We start from the raw sequence: 23,844 nt of genomic DNA on the forward strand, positions 1-23,844 counted from the left end.
AAGCATCAATGTCCTAGAAAGCTCCTAAACGGAACTGAAAGCTACAGAAAACACTTAAAACAAGTTTTACAAAAAATCCACATAATCTTCTACAGACATCTTTAGACAAAAGAATTTCCAAAGCAGTTACAAGTCATCTGAAAGGTCAGAGAACAAGTTTCTGAAGGACAATCAGCTCCCTCACTCTTGTCATTTCAGGTCAGTGAGTTACAATTTCTCAACAGGCTTTTGAAAGACAGATCATGCATTTTATTAATACTGTCTGAAACAATACCAGTAAGCAACAGCCTATAGAATATAAATGCTACATGTATGATTACACCACCAACAAGGCTTCAAGAAAATAAAATCTGTTCCATTTTACTTGAATTAATATTCTGCTTTTACTGAACACGCATTTATGAAAAACTGTAAAATTTAAGAATAATTTAATGAATACCAGAATTTTTTTCAAAATAATAGAAAAAATCTGCTCTGCTGATAGCTGTGTTCAGTGTAAAAGGAACAAAATCTTCACAGAATACATTAAATACAAATTAATTCTAGGCCTTTCATTAAAATACATAAGGGCTAGCAAAAAGCTTTATTTGTGCAGAGTCCATAGATAACGAGTCTTTCACACTGAAGAGTTAAAGCTTGGTTACAGGTGCAAGTGAAAAGTTTGCTGCCAATTTCACCTTGTTTTTGTGTTGCTTTTTGGCTGGACTGTCCATTACTACCTTGTTTATTTGTGTTTCAGAGGACTGACAGGGAGGCACTGAAGCATTCTCTGTGGCAGTAGAGACCACAGATCCAGAGGTCAGGTTGTCTTCGGCTGTGGTAACAATTCTCCGTTTTTCTTCTTCAGTTAAAATCATAATCTCTAAAATAAGTAAGAAAATTTAACTTACTGATGGCTCTGAAATAAAGAATATTTCTCTGGTAATAAGCTATGAAATATTTTAAAAGAACTTGTCAGCTTGATCTGAAGCCAGAAGGCATGTCATGTTCATCTCTGCAGCTGATATGATGTCTGCTTCTGGCTCTGTCTGCATGATGTACTACTTAGAAGACTGAATTTAATTCTCACATATCAAGTCACTCAGTGCTCAAAAAAGCACTATGAAACTAATGTGGTAAAAAAGGTTGCTACAGGTTGGCAAAATGCAACATCCTTTTAAAATTCACCCCAGAGAATCAAAGTAGGGTACTTACAGTCAGTACCCAGTTTCTGATGGAAGCCACCTGCATTTTCAACACATCACATTGTTCAATATATATACACACAGATACGTATTTAAATAGAACTTTACGTAATAAAGCATCAACCAAATGGTTCATTTTCCAAATTTTATGAGTTGTAATTCATAAGTAACACAACATAGGCAAGCAAACTCTTACCAGACAGAGATGCAGGGCGTTCCTCAAACTGAATGAGGTCTGCAGACTCAAGAACCACTGGATCAGGTCTCAGTTGTGGGGATGGTAGGCAGGAAGGAACTGGCTCACACAAAAGGTCAACGGGAGATGTATTTGTGAGGCAAAGAAGTTCTTGCTCAGTTTGATTAGAAGCTACAAAAACAAGGGAACATCCTTCAAAGTATCTGCAGGGTGTGAAGGTGTCACTGTTTCACAGCTGGTAAATGTAAAGTCTTCAGGTGCAGTTCTGAGGATGAGAGAACTGTGCTTCATTTGAAATATTAATATCAAACTAATGTAATTAATGCTAACCTACCTCAGATTCATTCAAGAGTTATGTTTCTGGATTAAAAGCATGTAACTAAGTACAGTGCAGCAGACAAAGCAATAGTATATGTTATGCCTACTGCTTGTCTGCTTGTTTTACTCCTATAGTAAGATCTGGTATTTGCCAAACTTGACTAATAGAAGAGCTGAGGAAACAAGTCCTACAGGAAAAGGCTTTACCAGAGAAGGGCCAGTCATCAGACAACTCCTCTGCAGACACACCAATATCCTATCACTATTTATGTGCCATCTAACACATTTAAATGTGAAAATTAAGCTAAAAGTTTCAAAATAAAGTGACTTGGCCTTAGTAGAAAGGACACGCCCAGACTTCTGAAATAGTAACTCAAGAACCATTCCACAAGTTCTACAACCTGCAGGTAGTAAAAGAATTGGAGACCACAGCAAGATACGAGGTCACCATTTCCCAGTTACTTTTGTTTGGGGACGGATTTCTACCAACAGGATTGCCATTACTTTCAAACAATTAACACCACAAAACCAACATAAAACAGGAAAGCACTATATTCTCATCATGATACAAGATATTTCTAGCAGAAGCCGCTACTGACCATCTCTGCTCAGTAGCTTTACACTTACAGACTTGGATTTCCACTAAAGTCCACAGGAGATGGTATTCTAGCAGCTATGTATATACATACAAACACAGACAGCTGAGGACAAGAAATGCCCTTGCCAAGAGGACACATACCTAACTATGCTTTGGATGAAGTTCAACAGCTTTCAGGCCATAAAGCATTTCTACAGAAGTTCAGACTAAGACAGCTTTCCCTATGCTGCTTTGATTATTCTGTTTATTTCCCTGAAGAAAAGAATTTCTTGCATAAATTAATTTTGCATTACCATTGCTAGGTGCTCCTAGACTTGGTTCCATTGATGAAGTAGATTCTGGGGTCTCCATAATATGTTCATTATTGTCAGCAAGTTGATTTCCATGATCATCCGCATGATCAGCAGGGGTAAAACTAGGTGAGCTAAAACAAGCTACAAAAAGGCAAGTTCATTTGGTTCATTTACTCAAGTCACCTCTTAAAGAAAAAAGGAAACTAAGATACTGCTCAAAATTTAAATGGCTTACTTTTCATATCATTCTTTAGTACCACAATTCTCTTATGGCCATGTCCTTTAATCCAAACCACCTATAGAGGAAAAAAAAAAATAATCAGAATTAAACATCATCACACAGATTAAGCTCAAAGTCTAAAGCAGCTTACTCACTGCCTTTTATCTAGCTTTGCACTGCCACTATTTCTAAAACAGACTATATCACATTACTAATTTGTATTACACCACACAAGTAAAAGCTTTGCCTCAAAATAATTGATGCCAAAGGCAAACTATCAGGCTAGAAAGTGCACTATTTATTAACAAGACTCTTCGTTTAAACAGAGTTAGAAAACTCTATTTTGTCACTCTCCGGAAAGATCATTTTACTTAAAGGAAGGCTTTAGCCACAAACTGGGTAAATTATCCCAGGGCACTTTGGACATGTGGTTGATAAGAAAACGCCACAGCAAAATTCCTCTGTGACACTTCTGATGAGGTCTCAACTCTTCATTCCTAAAACCAGGGTAGATTATTGCCCTGATTCAAAATGAAGCTTCAGTATGGTACAGTTGTTCATTCAAGACAGAAATCAACTAACTCAATTGATGAATTGCAGCCTCACCATGAAGAGTTCTTCAGCAAAAGTTGAGCAAAACATGTAAAAAATATTTTTCCTTTTCTTATTACACAGTCCAGATTTCTCAGAAGCTATGAAAAATACAAGTGGTATAAGCATCCTTGGAGAAGGAAACGATTCCAGTAACTCACACCAATCAAGAGAAATCACAAAAGGTGTAACTATTTTTACTCTATGCAAAAATCTCAATGTAACTGGCCAAAATGGAAATCTTCACACCTGTGGAATTGCTCCTAAGAGCTCTTCTAAATTATTGCATCCATATGCTTTAGGTTGCAGCACTTCTCCCGTGTATTTGCTATATGCTACTGGGAATTCGTGAAGAAAAATCTGCTGATAATGGTAAGTGTGAAGTAAGGACCTTACATTCTTTGCAAACACATACAGATTTGTAAGCTTCACATATTCTTCTTCTGCACCATTGGTAAAAACCTATCAGGAAAAGAAAGGAGAATTAGAGTGCATACTTCTATATCCTCTAGTCACGATACCTTTTCAGAGTGTGAAACACCAGAAAGGAAAAAAAGCTTACATACCTCAACCAAGTAAGGCAGACTCTTCAGGAGTTCAGTTAAGGTCATAAATCCATATTCACATGGATTAAGTGAAGTACTATGGGTTGTTTCATAATGCTGTTTCAGCTGTTCCACAGACAGAAAGGACGTTCCATCCCAGGACATCAACAAGACTAGCAATTGGGCAGTAAGAGTTCGCAGAGATTTTCTATTTAACAACTGAATTTGCTTGCCAGACTCTGTGTCAACAACCTAGAAAAATGAATTGGAAATCAAGTTAGGGACAGGGAAGAGCTTAATTTATAAATAAGTTGTGTAGCTAGAGTTTTGCTTGAGCATAGCTGTACCTGATACTACATACCAGCATTTGATAGTCCCCTAGCCAAAAGTACACAGGATAAAAAACTTATTACATGGAAAAATTTATTTTAAATGTGCAAAAGCTGAGGAGCCATTCATTCACATGATTAGATACAATCTTAGTCTTCATTCCAAGCCAGCTGGACCTAACAGAACTCCAGCCTGAACACCAGCTGCTAAATTAAAAGAACTGGAGCAACTGAACCAATTAATGTAACTTTTCCACTGACATATAAGACCATCTATGTATTTACATTCAGAGTCAAAGCCTCAAACTATAGATTAAAAAAAAGTTAGGAACATACACTAAAAATAAAACATTAGAGACTGGTAACTACTTGGTTATCAGAAAATGATTGCTTTTACACAGAAGTCAACAATTTCTACTGTTAAATTAAGTACTATACTACAATCTTTTACTACTCCTGCTGACCAAGCATGAGCTTTCCCGGAGAAAGTTGAAAGGTTACAAAAGAACAAAGAGAACATCATAGGAATATAGGAGCTATATTTAAAATCCCTTTGGGATTTCCCCCTCAACTTACTGAAATATCGTTTATAGAGTAAAATACTAAGCACACCGAGGCCTATAGCCTGAGACAGGTAATTCCTTAACATTACATACCTTTTAGAGGGATAAACTACAAAGATAAAACATTACCTTTACAACATGACAGAGTTTTTGCATTAAAGCTGGAACTGAGCTAACATCATAGTCATGAAGACGCAGTGTGTATCCAAATGTTTTGCGGTACTCTATCAGTACATCACTCATCATGAGGCAGTTGTCCTTTTGAGACCGCAGCAGTTTAACAAACTGGGCAGAAACTGCTTTGACTTGTTCCACCTCTGTAAGGGTGAGAATTTTCTCCTCCCCGCATTCCAATACCTACAAAATAGAAAATAGTCTTTGTTAAAGTGATTTACCTAATCTGTATCAAAGAAGTATAATCTGCAATTAAAATTCAGTGCTTGCATGCATTCATTTGCTATGCAACAGGGCTTAGCTACTTCAAAAGATATCTATATTGCAAATAAAACTATCTAATTTCTGAAATACAACAACATAGGCCATTAAATAGTTATCCACTTTTTTTTAAGCAAGTTTAACAACTTTAATGAAAATTAGCTCTCATTTTGGTGCACTGAACTTTGTTAATGTAATACAGCTTAGAGAACTTGAATTTGCTAGCAAACTTAGTCTGTATCAAAGACTTTCTTCAATACAGCTGTCTACCATTACAGGTGCACAACTTACAACTTCCAGTAAAGTTAATGAGAAATATAACCCCTGCTGAAACAGTTGTACAGATGTCAGAAAAAAACTTTAGTACAGCTTAAGATTTTGGAACTTACCTGTAAGACATCTGGTATGGCTTCAAAGAGTTCAACTAGTTTTGTAAAACCATAGTAAGCAAGTTTGCACTGGCGACCAAAGTGGTGATGATAGGAAGGAATAAATTTATTGAAGGGCATTCGAAAATGGGGTTGATGGCGCAGTAAGTCTACCACCTCTTTAGAAAACCATTTGGTTCTTTCAATTTCTTCTTGTGTACGTTCTAAAATTAAAAAACAAGACAAAAGCAATGTACCAATACAATTATAAAATGCAGCAGAACGCAGTAAGAAAATACGGTGATTGATTTTCAGCTTAATCGCGTAACACACTAAGTAATTTTCTTTTACCACCAAAGACCTTGACTAAGCTTATGCATTTGATGTCCAAAATAACCAGGTGATCAGCACTTTGGGAGATCTTAAATAGCCAAGTATGTTGGTGTTTTCTTAATGCATGGAACCAGCCCAGTCTCTGACCATTCCACAGAAAGTTTAACTACATGTGGAAGTAGTACTATTATATTATGTGTTTTGTCACCTTCTTTCATATCTGTTCCATTGCAAGCATTCCAAGGACAGCAAATTCTTTATTTGCTAGAAGTTCATAACTTAGTTATGGAGGTAGAAACACAATTATCAAAAAAATTCAAATTACTCCTATATACTTGAGTTAGTAGACTTTTAAAATAGTCAAGCAACAATTTATTTGGCAACAGTAATGACAACGTACATGGACATACCTCTTTTCGGAATACAAATTACCATTTCATTGTCTTGCTGTGACAAACAGATGGTTGTATCTGGAATTTCTGATATAATATCAGCCAGTTCACACACTCCATACTCAGTAACATCCCAGTCCTTAGAAAAACACCTGAAAGTTTTAGGAAAATTTATAACACAAGCATTAACGCATGCTGTGTAGGCCAAAACCACTCAAAAAGCAAATACGTAAATTGAGAGAATACATCTCAAATCCTAGAAAACCTGTAATATTCATATTGGAAACAACACTAACATTTGAAACAAAGAGGAAGAATATTCTTAATTCAAATGATCAAAGAAAAATAAGATACATAATCACAGAATGGTTGAGGTTTGAAGGGAACACTGGAGGTCATCTAGTCTGACTTCCCTGCTCAAGCAGAGTCACTTAGAGCTCAGGATTGTGTCCAGCTTATGCCATGACTATCTTCAGAGAAGGAGATTCCATGACCTCTCTGGGCAACCTATTCCAATGCTCAGTCACCCTCCAGTGTAGAAGCTGGTAATACACTGACGGTTCACATGGCACTGGAAGAAAAAGCTGTATGTATCAACCAATAGAAACCTCAAACTAGTCATGGTAAGCGATAATATTAAAACCTGAGCTTGAAAAATATTACTTAAGTGATTTAAGAAAACGTAATTATGTTAAACAGCTCCATATGTCTACACTTCCAACACTCTGTATTTGCTTAATAGTTAGACATACGCTCTCTTCTTGAACAAGTTCAGGTCTCAAGAGGAGGCAGAGACCATTCCCTGGGAAGCACCATATTAAGCATATTAAAAGGTATTTTACTCTCCCCATATTCCCTGACAGGAACCTCTGAGAAGCAAGAACACTTTATATATATTCTTATTCAACAAACAGCCAGAGCTGACTACAATGAAGATAAACATTTAGCAGACTTAGAAACAACTAATAATATATTCTTGCCAACAGTGGAAATGTAAGTAGAAATGCGCATTCCCAAAAAGGGGTGTGACACAGGTAGCGAAACAGCACACATGCAAAGGTAGACCACATGTAGCACTAAGATGCTATGGTTTCAAAGCACATTCAGTACTACTTTCTACCTTCTTAAGGGAAACATGGTTCTTGGTTCTTAAAGACAAACCCAAACACCCAAACACATACCACCCATTTTTTACCATGCCAGAACAGCATGTTTTTCCTGGCAATAGCAAGATAAGCATTACTCCTAATTTTTGTGATATTACTAAACCCAGTTAAAGAAGTAAGAGTATCTATTGACAATTGCTATTTTGTTTTTCCCTCTAAAGAAAGCCTCACACTAAATTTTCCTTTTACTGTTCATGTTACTGTGCCATTACCTGCTCACTTAACTCCAACCTCACAGTCATAGCTTCAAAAGAGAACTAATGAAATACAATAACCCATTTCAAACTCCAATAAAGCTAAATAAACCTAGCACTAAAGGAAGCAATAAAGTCATGCCTTTCACAGTTGTTCTTGTGTCATTAAAGATAACTTACCAGTGATAAGCCTGTAAGAACTCCCTTACAATAACTTGCTTACTGGCCTGGGATTTGAGAAGCTTCAGTAAGTCTTGAGTAAAGCGCTTCACTTGAGCTCTGTGTGTTAGAGTTAACAAGCGTTTGGAACCCATACCAAGAATCTGCAAGAAAATTTTATTTGATCACTCACATCTAACATCCTCAGTAAATTATTTTACAAGATATTTAGAAGCTAGTTCTAGTATAGGTAGGCTAGAAATAAAGGATATAATACAGACAGTGTTTGGAAAGGCAGCCTCATGAAGCCATGTGCTTTCTGTACTACGGCATGTAACATCAAGAAATGCAGAAGTCCTTCCCCCAGGAGTGTTACTGCAATTGCTGCACATTTCTACTGGTTATTTCAAAATTCTGCAACCAGCTCGTGTTCAAAGTAGAAAGTTAATGTGACAACAGTGTTTCTCTTCTTGTAACACAAGGCTACATCACTTGTTTCACACAGCAGTCCTTCACGCCATAGGCTACACGTCATGGCCTACCTTACCAGCACTCAGCCTTTGCTCTGTTCTTACAATGAACAGCACAATTAAAACCTTTTATCCAAGCACTAGCCAGAGGCTAAAAGCAGGTTCAAACTTTATCTAATCTAAGCCTCTGGAACAAAGAGTTAATTTCCCTAGAAGTTGTTTTGAAGGGTGGGGACAATAAAAACAACAAAACAGAAACATCTCAAAAAAAGAGAACATTCACACCCCACGGATCAGTTAACCACCTCTTTCAAGGCAAACTAGGCATAGCACCTATTACACAATACCAACCAGTAATTCAGACAGTTGAAGATACAATTCCCCAAGTTAAAAAGGAACAGTGCCATGTAACTCACTTGCAGTACATGAGGCACTGCTTCTAGCAGCTCCATTAGTTTAGAAAACCCATAGTTAGACACACGGCATTGTTTTGCAAAGTGATGATGGTATGTTGGGATGAATTTACTGACAGGTATGACGCACGACGGTTGGCTTTTAAGTAGATCTATCACTTCTCTACTGAACTGAATAAGCTGTGGATTACCTACAGGGCTCTTAGAACGCAGAAGCCAAGGATCTAAAATAAAAAAAATAAAAAAAATAAAAAAATCATGACTGAACCTTTCACTAATATTCTCTTCCACTAAACACTGCACTTTATAACACAGGAGAAAAAAAGCCCCAAAACAAACCCAAGAACAAACATTCAGGCTAAAAGTTTCTCTTTATAAAAAGTTCAACAGTTATACAAGATGTTTACTTTATGCTACTCATTTTTTTTTTAGTATAAATATTAATTCAGAGAAAATTTTAAATAGAAATATTTACCTGTAGTAGGAGGTGGTGGTTTGTTATGTATCCATTTAATAACTTTAATTCCATTTTGGGCAGTCGCAATGTTAACCCCAGGAACACAGGTAATGAGATGTTCTAAAGGAACACCACCCTGGCCTTCTGACACCATTTCAAGGTCATTGAACTCTGACATATAACAATCAGGAAAACTTTAGAAGAGGAAAAAAAAAAAAAAGCTTCCATTATACTCTATCACTAACAATTGTCCTAAAAATATCATTCTTTTGAGACACTTCCTAAGCAAGAAGCTTCAGCAGCTTACTAGCACATTACAGAAGTCTTCATAAAATGCACATTTTAAAAACATGTGTCTTCTCTGCTCAGTAAGAATTCAAAAAGTAGTAATTTCATAGGCACTTATTTGTTACAAAAGATACCACCTTACATAAGAACTGGAGGTTTTATACAACAGGTAATTTCAGAGCATTACAACAGCCATCAATAAAGTTTTAAATCTTTAACCTACCCACCCCTACACTAAAAGCCAAAATTAAAACACTACCTTAGTAAAGGCACAGTACCCTCATGTGTCTGTAGAAGACTGTGAACTTGGGGAGCAAATGTCTTCAGAGACAGAATCACAAAAGGAATTTTGTAAGAATCTGGATCAAACTCACGCTCGCTGTAAAAACAAGAGGTTGAAGTTTACATGCTCATTCTACACATGGCTTTAGAATAGTATGCCTGTGCTCACATACACACCCACAGTAAACATTATACTACACACATATGATACATTCCTACTAGGTGACAATACCACTAATACAGTCACTAGCAAGTTGCATCATTTCTTCTTCACAAAAATACAGCTACAGTGAATTTCCAGAAGGTAAGCAATGTCAGAATACCACATTTTTATCATCATTAGATTAAAATTTTAAAATTAAAGTTTTGCAGCACATACCAGGCAGTTAACAGTGAACACTTAATAACTGCTCTAGCAGCACAAGCTGCCTGCTGTTGAATAAAACAAAAACCAGAAAATCTTCAACCTCGTACTACATGTAGCTAGAGGACAAATTAAAATCAGTTCCAACTATAATTACATAATAACATAATTCAGGCTAATAGAAATCTCTAATATGTATAACCTTCCTATAAAACTAGAAGGTAGTGTCCCTTTCAGATTCTGCTTAAGTAGTATTCAATCTTGGCAGCTGTACTAGAATACAATAATCTTACCTGAACAGACTGACCCATGAGGACTACCTAGAAAATTCGATGTGCCATGTAACTATTTCCTGCCTTAGTCTGGTAAACATAAACAGTGACTGGAGCACACTATACAAATGCATATACCTTAACTTTAATATACCTGGAAGAGCTAAATACTGTTCAAACATTTTGTAAGATTTTATAGTATTTTATACACAGCTTACATAAAGTCTTTATTCAGGCAATGCTGCTTACAAACAGGCTCGTGATATTCCAACTCTTCAAATATTATAGGACTACAGTTTGCTGATGAACCATCATGTGACTGTGAAGATCCCAAAGGACTCTGCCGGGCTTGGCTGCTGGGTAGCAGGCACACCAGCCGCCCATTTCCTTGGTCACGGATTGCCACAGTATCTGTTAGCTTATATAAGTCTGATACAACTAACTTATGCCCAAATCTAGAAGACAAGACATGAAATACACATTAATAACACACAGAATGCTGTAATCCGCATTTTATTTTTTTTTTTTTAAGAAACAGGACTCTGCTAGAAACTATTCTATGCAATATGTTAAGGTAACTAAATCTATTCATCCCAATACACAAAACTAAGTAAAACACTGAAAACATAACCCTCTAAGAAAGGCCAGTATTACAGTCATTGCCTCTGGATAGTAATATGCTGCAACATCTGACCACAAAAACTCGTAACACTCCATTCTGTTACTCTCTAATTCACTGAAAACAATCATGCAAGATCAGCTTCTTTTTGTAAGTCCTAGAGGAAAAAGACCAACTTACTTTTTTTCATAGATTTCTGTGAATTTGAACACAGGCAAGCAACAAGCAGGTGCATCCTGCAGAATGGACATCGTTTCTGAGCTATAAAACAAGTTTTGTAACATTAACACAAATTAATCTGCTAGTATTAGTCTCTAGCCCAAACCGGTGAAATATTTACAGATGCATTTCGCAAATTATAAACGTAACAGGAAAAATAGCATTCCCTTCCATCCCAGCACTACAAAAGCTAACACTTCAGATCAGGGGAGTGCAAGTAGTAACATTTCTGCTAATTCATTAACTCTGAAGGAGTTGCACCTTTCACGGGTAGTAGTAAGATTTCTAGCATCTATAAAATGCAATATTAAAGCTGCAGCATTAGAAGTTACCAGCCTGGTCAGAGGCATAACCTAAAAGGCGAGAATGAAATTAAGTTGTAGCAACACTCTACACTCCAAACACTATTTTCACTGGAGCATTCTGTGAAAAGGTTAAGATAACTTTTTCCTAATGCTTTCTTTCAGTAAGGAAGTTGAAACAGAAAATATTCATATTCTCATTAGCATCAGCACTCTGGTTCTATCATCTTCCATATAGAAAATGGAGATCAAACACACCGATAGCATCTAAACTGCGTATCCCATTCTCAGAAAGAAAATTCATATGCATTTTCTTGGAGGAAAGAAGTAAAGAAGCCAAGTGTAATCTTAACTCAGCTGCACAGAGCCATCAAGGTATGTCAGTGTTATGAACAAATAGTGGTAAAACTGTTTAACTATTAAACATAGATCTAGTCTCTTCAGATGCAACTTAAAATATAAGCAGTGTAAAAATACTAACCTGAAAAGTAGCCTAGTTGTATTTAACATATTCATCAGGTCATAAGACAGATTTTATTTCTCTGTCATTGCTTTGCTCAGTCTTTTGTATCATCTCTCAGTTACTAAATACATGCTAGAACAATTAAGATGCCATAGCGCTTATTACCTAAGTAGAGCAAGTGATTTACTAGCAGCTCCTGTTGTTAATGAGACCTGGATCCTTTTACCACCAATTTGGTATCTGTGAAGAAGGTTGACAGCACCGATTGCTTCTCGCAGATTTTCCATCTGAACTATAGCCTTCAACTGGTAGTCTGTATGAGGACTGAGCTCTATAGATTTTACCTGAAAGGAAGAAAAACACATTTATCACAGAATATTAATCCAAGGCAAGACACACATGGGTAGTACAGAGTTTTGGCCAAGAGACAAATACAATGCAAAATGAAGCTCAGTATGAGGAACCATGGCCAACAGGACATGACAAAAGCAAAGTGCAATAAGCCTTGGACAAGGTAAGGCCATGCTATTCCTTTAACACAAGCATCATCTTCCCACATAGAAGACTATGCCAGAAGAATGTCATCTACAGATCAAATAGGACTGCTGCAGAAGCTCCTTCTCTTTGCATAGTTGCTTTCTACATATTCTCAATCTTCATGTTCGTTTTGATGACTTACGATTCAAAACAAACTCAACTTTTACTGCAATTTTTAAACTGACATTAGGAATTCAGCTTTACAGCTTAAAAATATTGTGCAGCTAAAGCACAAGTCTCTCCCCTGCATGACTAATAAAACCACTTAACTGTATATAAAAGAACCTTCAGAATACCAGATTTATGAAGACCATATGCAAATTAAGAACCTAGTATAAGTAATGATCTGGTCTCTTTAAAGGAAAAATACAATATTTCCTTTTAACAACGTTTAAAAGTCATGTTTCAATAGATTTCCACACCTACTCTAGGTAGCTAGACCACAAACACGTCCATAATCACACAAAGCACTAAAAAACAGATTTAATAAAGGTACATTAGCTTTTACCTTGCCATGTCTTGAGAAAATTTCTTGTAAATTTTGCTGCAACTCTTTTCTGGACAATCTGTAATCTATATTGCTGACTTGAATGTCTGCACCATTCGCAAAGGGCTCAGGGCAGTCTATACCAGCAGTATGATTTACTACATTAAATGTGAGTGGAGATGATCTATTTGAGAGGTTTGGAGACATACTCCTGGGTAAAACAAAAACGTTTATGAGCTATTACAATTCTGATACACACATCTCAAAATTACTCAGAAAAAAGACATATGTCAAGTGCACAAACAGCACTTTCAAGGTATTTTCTACTACATATGTGCGGGCAAAAATTCCACCACAACCAAAACGCAGATAAGATAAATACTTCCTACAAAGAGAAAGGAAATAGTTCATGCTACATTTCAAAAATCACCCAATAATATACTTGGCACTTAGTCTTCTACTTTCTTACTAAGACATAAACAAGTCAAACTCATTTACGTGATATTAATAATTAGCAAAGGTCAGGTATTTAAGTCTACAAGAACTTAAAAGGCTCAGATAAATATCTGCTGGGAATGTCAAAAGCCCTGAAGTTAAGAGAAGTAAGATGCCTCTAATACCTCTGGAGTCTTCAGAAGTTTTTTAAAAATTTCCAGCAAACACTAAAGTCTCCAGAAAACAACTGCCACACAGTATGTTTCTGAAAGAGAGTTCACCCCATCTTGTATTTACATCTACCCTCTGTTGGCTGTTATGCAGCACCATCAGCTTCCTTTTGCCTCCACATAAATCAGTATTAATGTGCTCAGCATACACAACTCCATATGCAGCAATAATCAATATATATATTGGTGAAGTGAGACTTCACCTCCCAAATAAGACAGACACTTACCGAGATGACCAGCAACTCTGAGACGTGAGTAAAGGACTGAGTTGTCTTGAGGCTGTCAACTTACTGAAAGCAGAGGGATAGCTGACCTGAAATACAGTTTCATCTTTATCTTTTTTATCTACAGGAGAATTGGTAACGCTCCTGGAAGCGGAGGTCTCTTTTCTATGTACAAATATATATAAGAAAAAGAAAATACATTATATTGCAGAATTCACATTAAAAAAAAAAAAATGTAGCTAACATTGATGTCTTATTTTTAAACATACTTCTGACTACTTTTACAGGATGTTTCTCCCATTCCACTTTTTTTGGTTGCCAGAGAGACAGGAGTTGCTGCATTAGAATTACTCTGAGGAGAAGGAATTTGTTCTCTTAAACGTTCTTGTTGGTTTTCTGTATTTCTGCTGATGGTCTTTGATTCAAGATGGCACAACTCCTATATGAAAAAGATGAAAGGTCAGCATAAAAGTACCAGACATTCCTTAACAGAAGCTTTCCTCGTAATGGAACCTTCGTTAACTGACATTTTTTTTCCTTCAACAGCATTTTCACTGGCACTTCATAAGCAGGAATATTTGATTTTTTGTAACAAATACCATAAACCATCACGCAGTTGAAGTATTTTTGCTACAATGTAAAGCTACCCTAGTTTTCCTTAAAACTAGAAAGGTGGATCCCTCTATATGTCATATTCAACACCAACAAAAAAGTCAAAACTGGTCTAGGATTAGAGACTCAATTAGTACCAGCAGTATTTCCAAATTGAGAAAAGGTGTCAGACAGGGGTAAAAAACCCCAACTTTCAAATTCATTTATCTGTTTTCCAAGCAGCTAAATACAACTCTCATTCAGTAATGTCACTATACGTCAGTCACTTATTAAACAGAACTGACAAGTTCACAATAAAGCTGTAACAAAAGCAACCCTCAGAACATAAGGAAAAGAACTAAACAAGGTAGAACAATACCTGTAAACTTTTAACATTTGTGGGTTTGGTGACAGATCCATGAATCTGGAAACCTCTTCCAGCAGAGCCTTTGGTACCAGAAGACTGATCACTCGAGTCTTTGTTGAGGAGGCACAGCTTTGTGTTCTTGTTAATTTTCTTGGGAGACTTCACTTTCTCAGTTCCAACAAAGCCAGAACTTTTTGTTTCATTCACTTCTTTGTTTTTGGGAGTAAAAGACACTACAATCCTGTTACCAAATACATCTTCATTTTCCATTCGTTTCTGAGCCCGTTCAGCACTTTCTTGATTTAAAAACCGGAGAATTGCACTGCTTCCAGAAATGCTCAGCACCTTCCCACCACAGTTGTCTGACAAACGCCTGAGTCTATTACTAACACTTTTGCTGTCTCTGTTTGCTGGCAGATTATATACATATAATAGCGTATGGCATGCCTGTTTAAAGAGAGCAAGATTTTAATTTGATTATCTCAGAGTACCCTCTTGTTCAAACCCAGTATTTTTACATTGATTCTGGTGATACCCTCACCCTCACTCCCTCCTTCTGCCAAGTCATTCTTTTTGCAGCATTCAGTTTGTTTGGAAAACTCTTATACCAAACTTCCTTTTCCAATAGAATTTAAAGTTAAAAGAGACTGCAAAGTCCCTGATCAATGCTTGACTGAGTCTCCGGAAAAGAAGGCGTCACTGTTTGTGACCCATGAATTCCACATATGCATGTGAACACAGTTCAGGAAGTTACTTCAGAGAAAGAAAAGGCTGTGAGTGCTGTGCAAAGACAACACAGCAACTCCAGAGGGAATTATCAGGAAAACAAAAAAACCAAGAATACAATAAGACAGTCATTCTCTAAACTGTTAAGAAAGCATCACAGAGTTGCCTTAATGCACAGCCAAGTTCTTACCCTGACTTTCTGCCAGTGAAAGGTATGCTAGATAGATCATTTGATAGAAATTTCGTGATAAGAATGTGACCTTGCTATTTTACTTTAGTTAATTACTTCTCTATTTTATTCTTTCAGTCTTAAAGCAGAAAGCATACATTCACATGGCAGTAACTGAAACACAATGGTCAAATATGCAGCAATGTCTCACCATAAAAAACACACAAGTAATTTCAGCCTGCTCTCTCCCTAAACTGGGGGGGGAAGGAGAGGATGGGAGGAGAAAGGAAGTTGACACTGTGAAGCATCTGTCGCATTAAGGATTAAAAACCCTTACCGGCATTTTCAGCGGTAACCTTGGTGGTAAGTCTGAAATGAATTCTTCAAAACAAATAAGTTCATGAGCATGACGTAAAAGTGCTTCTGAAGCTTGGTTTTTATGTACCAAAATTATCCGGAAGCCATGTCTGTGTCTCAGGTCACTGAGTTCTAAAGCAAAGTTTACATCCGCTGGAGAAAAAAAAAATTAAAAAATAGATAAGGAAACGTGAAAAAGCTAAAAAAATACCAGACTGAACAAGCAAAACCCCAGGTTTCACTTGACAAGTTCTATTTATCACTGAACACTTCCAGTAAAAAAAAGCACCAACAGCTATGAGGCTCCTCAGGAAACATAATTTAAATGAACAGTTAGCATTCAGACACAGGCCTCCTTTTAATAGCAACTTCAGCTATTTATCAGCAAGGCATTTGACTGGCACTGTATATTTGGAGAAAACATTTGTTTAACTTTAGGTAGAAGCCCAAAGCAACACACAGCAATTAAACAGTTGAGTGGCTTGCATATGCAACTGTACAGTATGCTGCTACAAGAATAAAAATCAAATCAAATACATTTTGCTCAAAGCATTTTGACAAGACTACCATATGGAAGACTCAGGAGGTTTACTTTTTCAGGTTCCTGCTTAAGCTGTCTAACTTGAGACAGTATTTACACACATACCTACTAACACTCAACAAGACATCAGATTCCAGAGCTGACTGAACTAAACCAAGTTCTCATCTTACTGTCCCTACTTTTCTCTTTCTGCCACTGACATTATTAATAATTCTTGAGTGATTTAGTTAAATCTGATTCTAAACACAGCCCTCGGCAATCAGAATAGTGCCATTATGCAAGAAATACTACTGAAGAGAGGAACTGAATTCTGCACTGTAGATGAGCACCACAAACACTTACTTGACACAAGAACCACAGTGGCAGGTGCAGTGTGTGTATCAGCAAATCTCCTAAGACTCTGTCGGAGTTTGTCATCAGCAGCATTCTTTGCTGTAGCATTGATGTGTGCAACAGTCACCTGTGGGAAATACATAGGTATGATTAAAAAAAAAAATTGATCTTGAATGTTAACTATGCTTGCTTAAATTTAGGGTTTATTTTTAAATTATCCTAAGTACAAGCTTTCAAATGCACCTTTTATTTGGATTAATTAATACACACATGCATGAAATATAACACGTATGTAGCTTAAACTGTTCTAATGATCTGTGAACTTCAACCCTAGCTGTTCAGTAATGTCTTAGGAATGACTTAGCTGTTCTGTGTTAAAGATCACAGTTTACATACCTTAAAAACATTTCATAAACTCTCATTTGAAATAGAAGGGTGACAAACATGGCAAATACTTGCTACCAATTCTTTTTAACTCACACAAGCAGACAAACTGTCAACTTATTATATCTGCAATTCAGAGGATGGGAAAGGACTTTCTCTGACTTAGAAACTTGCACAGAAAGCTAAAAAAATACCAAGAAACAAAATACATTGATGGAAAAATATGTAGTGTTAAAGGTGCCCCAATCAATACCACTAATTTTCAAGTGTCCTCACTAATCAATATTGTGTTCACTAAGTAAAAAAAAAAAAAGTCAAATTCAGAGAATCATAGTTCTTTTAGGTTAATTATATAGCTGCAGATTTGAAGGATAACACTAGAAACATCACCATCACTTATTACTGCATGAAATCAAGATCCTGTGTGAACACTAGAACCAAAGCTAAACCAGTCATCTACACAATGGAATGCAGTTTCTTAAAAAGTATCGCACCAGGCAGTTCAGCATTAAAGACCCCACCCATAAACTAATAATGAGGTCATGCACTAAAAGCCACAGAACATAAAGCTTCAGTGAACAGGTATCACTGTTAACACAGTACGTAAAATCTCAAGCAAGAACACCAAGTAGATGCTGTTATGATACCTGGCAGTTGTTCAGCTCCTGAATAACTTCTTTGTTTTCTTTACTAATGTCACACACACAGATGAATTCTGCCTCTCTGTGACCTTTAAAAAACTTTTCACGGATCCTCTGTACAACTGCTATAGCTGAACGGCCAGTGGGTACTGAGCAGTTTTCGATATCCCAGAAGACTCCAATGGGGGGCAAGTTTTCCAGAACTTGGCCTGTTATTGCAACTTCCGGAGATCCTGTACAGGTTTAACAACACAGCCCACTTTAATCTCAAATAGCAAAATGTAAAACTTAGCATCCTATAAACTTTGCACATGGAAAGCTTTAAGTTCCACAGAACGACACGCCCAGGAATGCAAGTTCAGTTCTATTTTCTTAAGGAATCTAAGAAACATCAGTCTTAAAGAGAAATTGTTTGGGTATACACTGACTAGTTATTCTTTTACAAAATTTACTGGAATTGCATTTTGTAAGGACACTTAATTGGGGTGTTGCACCTTAAAAACCTAAAACTTGGTGTGGTTTTAAAATGCTAGTAAAGCTACCCAATTTCTTATTCTTCCATTCTAACTTTCATACTAGCTATGATTTTGTAATAAAAGCAGTACTAACACTGTAGAAATAGCATGTAATTATTTCACAAAATACTGTCCTTTCAAGAACACCAAAAAAAAAAGCCATCTGTAATTATAAACATTACACCTGTATTGCATATAAAGTGACAACAGACACTACAGACTAAGAAAATGCTTTTCAAATATGCCTGAAGATAACTTCCTTGTACACCAAAAGAACAAAAATAGCTTCCAAGTTGTTAGGTTTTATTTTTCTATTCTTAAAATGGTAAAAAAAATATAATAGAAAAAAAATCAAAACTTGATGCAGACAATACAGTAAGTTATCTAGTTAATCACAGAACCATAGAATGGTTTGAGTTGGGTTGGAAACGACTTTAAGACCATTTAGTCTCCCCTGCCATGGGGAGAAACACCTCACACCAGACGATGTTGCCAAAGACTGTACAACCTGGCCTTGAACAATACCAGGGATGGAGCATTTACCACTTCTTTAGTCAAAACAGGTCAATTGAAGTTATGACTTTGCAAAACAGAAACCAGGTATATTTTTACTATTTAGTCTTCTATGACTTTACACATGTTGCCAGAGAACAGTGTAATTTAAGAGAACTCTTCATGTACAATGGTATTCAAGGAAGACATCACTAAGTGGAAGCTTCAAACAAATGTGGTTTACCATAATTCTGTGGTGATTTTCCAAGGCTGCTTGCCAGTAGCAAACTCTTCTCATTTCCTGTTCCTTTGGTTCCACAGCCATTACATATGGGGATAGGAACAGGTGCAGTCTGTGCACTTGGAGGAGGAATATTTGGCCAGATTTTAGCAGCATCAACTAGGCTGTTTCTGGTTGGCTGTTGGGACAATTTTTCAAAGTACATGTTCATTTAGTATACAATATTAACACATACTGTTCCATGCCAGAAACACTCAGTTTCCCTTCTGCAACAAATGGAAGTTCAGATACACTCTAGAAAGTTAATTAACAGTATCACTGCATGAAGGAAGCTTCTATCCTAAAGTCTTTCCTAGCATAATTAGCTCTCCATTTCAAAATGTGACACAAGATACTATTAAACTCAGCACATCAAGAGGTGCCATCACCTACATGTGAAATCATCACAATGAAGAGTACCAGGTTGAATTACTTCCTCCCCCCTCTTCCCGCCTCCCAGATAGTGGTCATAATCCCAAACATAACAAATTCTCCATTCAGTTTATTGAAATGAAAAAATTTCACTTTTATATTGGAAACTCAAATTTGGAAGTTTATGTAACATCTTGCAAAGTTGAGCATATTATTTCACTTGAAATTAAAATTGTGCTTGAAGTTCATTAACTATCAGATCTAAAGTGTACCAAGCTGGTACTGAAGTTTAAAATCACAAATTTTAAAATTTAAAATTTAAAAACCAAAACTTATAGCATCAGACACTTCACCTGAGTTACAAATGGATTTTTATTGATCAGCTGCCCAAGGGTACATACTAACTCTTGTTAGCTTGTGGCATAGTAGTAACTCGTGAGAACATTTTAATTGGAGCTGTAAAGAAGAGGTAACTGTCTTTCAAATCCACACAAAACTCTGCTTGAATACATTAACAGATCACCCATAACTTAAAACACCGTGGTAGCCTCTTTAGTGTTCCTATCAAACTGAATGTTACCTCAGAAGAGAGATCAACTTCAGGATACCTGGTACATTTGGACTGTGCATCACCAACTAGGCGGATGCAAGGTGCAACCTGTGGAAACTGGTGTTTTGCTCAAGTAACATTATTTCAACATTAGCCATATACCATACTTAATGAATGAGAAATGTGATGCATACAAACCTTGCTCAAGCAGTCACCGCAGTAGTGAGAGCCCTTTAAACAAACTGAAGGTGCCATGTTTAGGTGCAAAGGGTTGGCGCACACACGTGATGTTAGCTCCGACTGTGCAATATGCTCATCCAAGTGGCCTGCAGCCCCACTTGTGAATTCAGAACAAGGAAAATAGCCAGAAGATGTGCAGCTCTGAAGGGCTGGATACTGATGCAGTTTGTGCATGTTACCATGACAGGACTGGAAATGGAGTTTTCCACAACAGGGAAGATGTTGACAGGAAGATACACTGTTTTCTACGCACATGCCTGGGAACTCACTTGCAATGCCTGCCAAATTGCTTCTAGTTGAAGGGGCTTTCAGTGAAGATGCAGACTGATAAGCAAATCCTGACCCTACTTGACAAGTAATCGTCCCAGTGCTTTTTGAGTCTAATATTGTGCCAGGGTGAATCAAGTTACCACCACCACCACAATGCATTTGTGGAGTACAAGAAGAGTCAGAGCCATGAGCACAGCAGCTTACTTTCGGGCCAGGTGAAAGCTGTATTTGCTGTTGCTGAAGAGGATGAACATCAGGAAGCGGAACTGCTGGAAACAGTTTAGAGCCAGCATTATGAGGCAATGAAGCATCCTTCAATTCTATAGCAGCTTTCTTGTTCTCCATGTAATCTTTCTGGAAAATGAAAGCTCAGTTACATTCAGACGAATTAAAAACCAACGTTGTAGTATAAAGAAGCGTATTATTAGATTATGATTTTGTTGATACATTTTGAAAAGTATTACCTTTATGATTATTATTACCCTTCTGAACATGTAAAATATTAAAAGAAACATGCCAGTTACATGTGCCAGCATGAGGTATATTGGTATCAATGGATTTTCGAATTTTAAAAGCACTGTTAGGCTAAGGCTGAGATAATCTGCAATAGATGGATGCACTGTAAAGAAGAACAACCGTACAGTGTGGACGTACGTAACAATCTTTAGTCTGAATAAAGACCTTAAAATTGTATTAAAGTTTTAGAAGTAATGTATTAAAAGACTAAGACTTCAAAAAGTTTGAAATTATATCAATTAGATAAACTAACAGAAGACAGAGAATACTAAATTTTCACAGCTACATAAGTACCTTTTGCCTAGTCTTATTTAAGATATCAAGATGTACAGACATAAAGGCATACACAGATATACAGGGTCTTTTTTTCCAAATGGCAGTGGTGAAGACTAAACAAAGTCATGAGAAGCACCCAAGCAGTCAAGGTCAGTAGAGCTACTCTGTATGCAACTCACTGCTCCAGAGCTGTAAGCCAGCACTTCTGAACAACTTTTACTTTCCAAATTGAATTTAATGCTTTTGCTACTGCACAGTAATGAATAACTGATTACCCAAGTTCAACACCATTCCCTCTACCTGATGCTATGTCTTATGAAGATACACTCTGTCAAAAATCTGTCTGAACTTGCTTAGATGTTGAATTCCAGAATTTATGGCAGCTGCCTTCCCAGCCCATGATGCATGAGAATAGCAACACAACAGGATATGTGCTTATCTGTTTCTCTCATGTCTTTTGCTGAAAGTCAGGTTGAACAGAGTGTTACTTAACAGCTGGAGCTTGCTTGCTCAAAAAAGTCATGGTCTTGTATTATTCCTTAGCACTTTGCATCTTCAGTGTATACAACTATATACAGTTACGGAACAGCAACATTTAAAGAAATGGAAACAAGGGAAAATTAGACATTCATGAAGAACAGTATCCATAATTGCTATAATTACTATATAATAGTAATTCAGAAATTTCTAGATTTGCCTCCAAACTAAACTGATAAGAATCTGGAAGACTAAAGATTAGTCCCCTAACCCTGCTCTCCAGCAAGAACTTCAAGGAGCTTTCAAGAAGCTGCCTTACAGACTTTTTAAGCAGTGAGTGGTATTACTCCAGAGCTGTAAGGAGTAGAGCCTGTCAAACAAAGCAACTTGCCTGCTTTCACCAACACAGATGAGATCTGTGACCACCACTACAGACCTTAAATTCCCAGGTAGATTTTGTACTTAATGCGGTAACTGCTGTCTCCTCTTTCTCCCCTCCCCACTTGCCCCCTTTAGTCAGCAATAAGACTGCAGTTAGCTATACTGCTCTACACCAGGATATCAACTATGCCTCTAGTAAAGCAGTGAATTACCGTTCTTGCACTGCAAGGCAAAGACTTCTCAGCAGCAGAAAAGCAATCAGAAAGTTTCCAGAGCCATGGTTTTGCATCATTCTCTTGTCGCTGAAGCCATCCGAACGATCTGTTGCAGAGGTTCTCTGTCCTATTTCCTTCCATCATACAGCCAAATAAAAAGGTTCAACATTCTTTCATCCCTCCTTCCTTTCATTCTTCTCACCTGCTAAAGAAAAAAAAAATGCATTCTTTAAATAACGGTTAAGGTAAGACAGAGAATAAATTCTCTCATGAATTCTACTACTGCTAGATCACTGAACCTGCATTATTTATGTTAAATTTAATTATGCATATGGAACATGGTCTTGACTATTCCCATGTAGTACAGGAATATTCCTCATGACTTGCAACACAGGTGAAGTAGTCTGAGGAAAACACTGCTTAAGTCTGTGGCATTACCTAAAGTCCCAGAAATGCACTGCTGCTGACACGAATAATTCCCTGAAATTTTCAATGCATTCTTCTAGAAACAGAAGCCAGAAGGTAGGTTTTCAAGGACAGCTCATCAGCAAATACAAAATAGGTGCAACTGAACACAGCTGAAAGAATTAAGCTGCGTATTCATTGTTTTTCCACTGGCTAACAAAACTATATATACCTGCATTAACCACACAGCATTTAGTATTTAAGCAGAGCCTTAAATTATTAAAATTGCTTACAAATACTTCCATTAATTCTCAAGCTACTCCACAGCACACTGCATCAATTTAGCTTTACAGAACCACAAAGAAGAAAAGCAACTTGACCCAGCCACACTCCACCAGAAAAACTATAGTATTTAGAAATGAAATCTTCTTGCCCTCCGACTATATACTGCATTCATTAGAAAATGCTCCTTCAGGATTTTTTCATTTAATTTTACATGGGACACACAGCATTACACTTGTCCATGTTATTTTTAACCACAAAAGAAGTTAAATTTTTTAAGCAAAAGCATTTATACACAGGAACCTAAAGTACCCCAAAATTATGCTGAATAAAATACTAAGTTAATCAAGTTCTACAGCTCTGGGGTATGCCACTTTAAAAAATGTCTGGTAGCACCAATTCCTTGGGGAATTAAAACGGGAACTGAAAACATTTAGTAGTTATGTTCACCACACACGTCCACGCTCTGCCCTCTGCGGCTCGCCGCTCCCCCGGTGCCTCCAGCTCAGCCTGGCCCG

The 23,844-nt window shown here is 36.9% G+C and overlaps 1 protein-coding gene across 1 annotated transcript; it reads right to left on the bottom strand.

Moving 5' to 3' along the window:
- Nucleotides 1-339: 339 nt before the first annotated feature.
- Nucleotides 340-22,829, bottom strand: KIAA0430 (KIAA0430 ortholog). Its single transcript, XM_010021145.1, has 26 exons — nt 22,637-22,829; nt 20,463-21,128; nt 19,307-19,481; nt 18,062-18,288; nt 17,040-17,157; nt 16,137-16,309; nt 14,917-15,351; nt 14,216-14,385; nt 13,950-14,111; nt 13,079-13,268; nt 12,199-12,377; nt 11,230-11,310; nt 10,649-10,885; nt 9,772-9,891; nt 9,243-9,418; nt 8,771-8,991; nt 7,906-8,048; nt 6,384-6,517; nt 5,662-5,864; nt 4,967-5,194; nt 3,967-4,197; nt 3,650-3,862; nt 2,825-2,885; nt 2,590-2,730; nt 1,381-1,551; nt 340-862 (listed from the first exon to the last, which is right to left on the bottom strand). The coding sequence occupies exons 1-26, from the start codon at nt 22,781-22,783 to the stop codon at nt 630-632; spliced, it is 5,235 nt and encodes a 1,744-aa protein (XP_010019447.1). The 5' UTR covers nt 22,784-22,829; the 3' UTR covers nt 340-629.
- Nucleotides 22,830-23,844: the final 1,015 nt, after the last annotated feature.

Source organism: Nestor notabilis, unplaced genomic scaffold (assembly GCF_000696875.1).
Source record: "Nestor notabilis isolate BGI_N333 unplaced genomic scaffold, ASM69687v1 scaffold28718, whole genome shotgun sequence".
Taxonomy (NCBI): Eukaryota; Metazoa; Chordata; class Aves; order Psittaciformes; family Psittacidae; genus Nestor; species Nestor notabilis.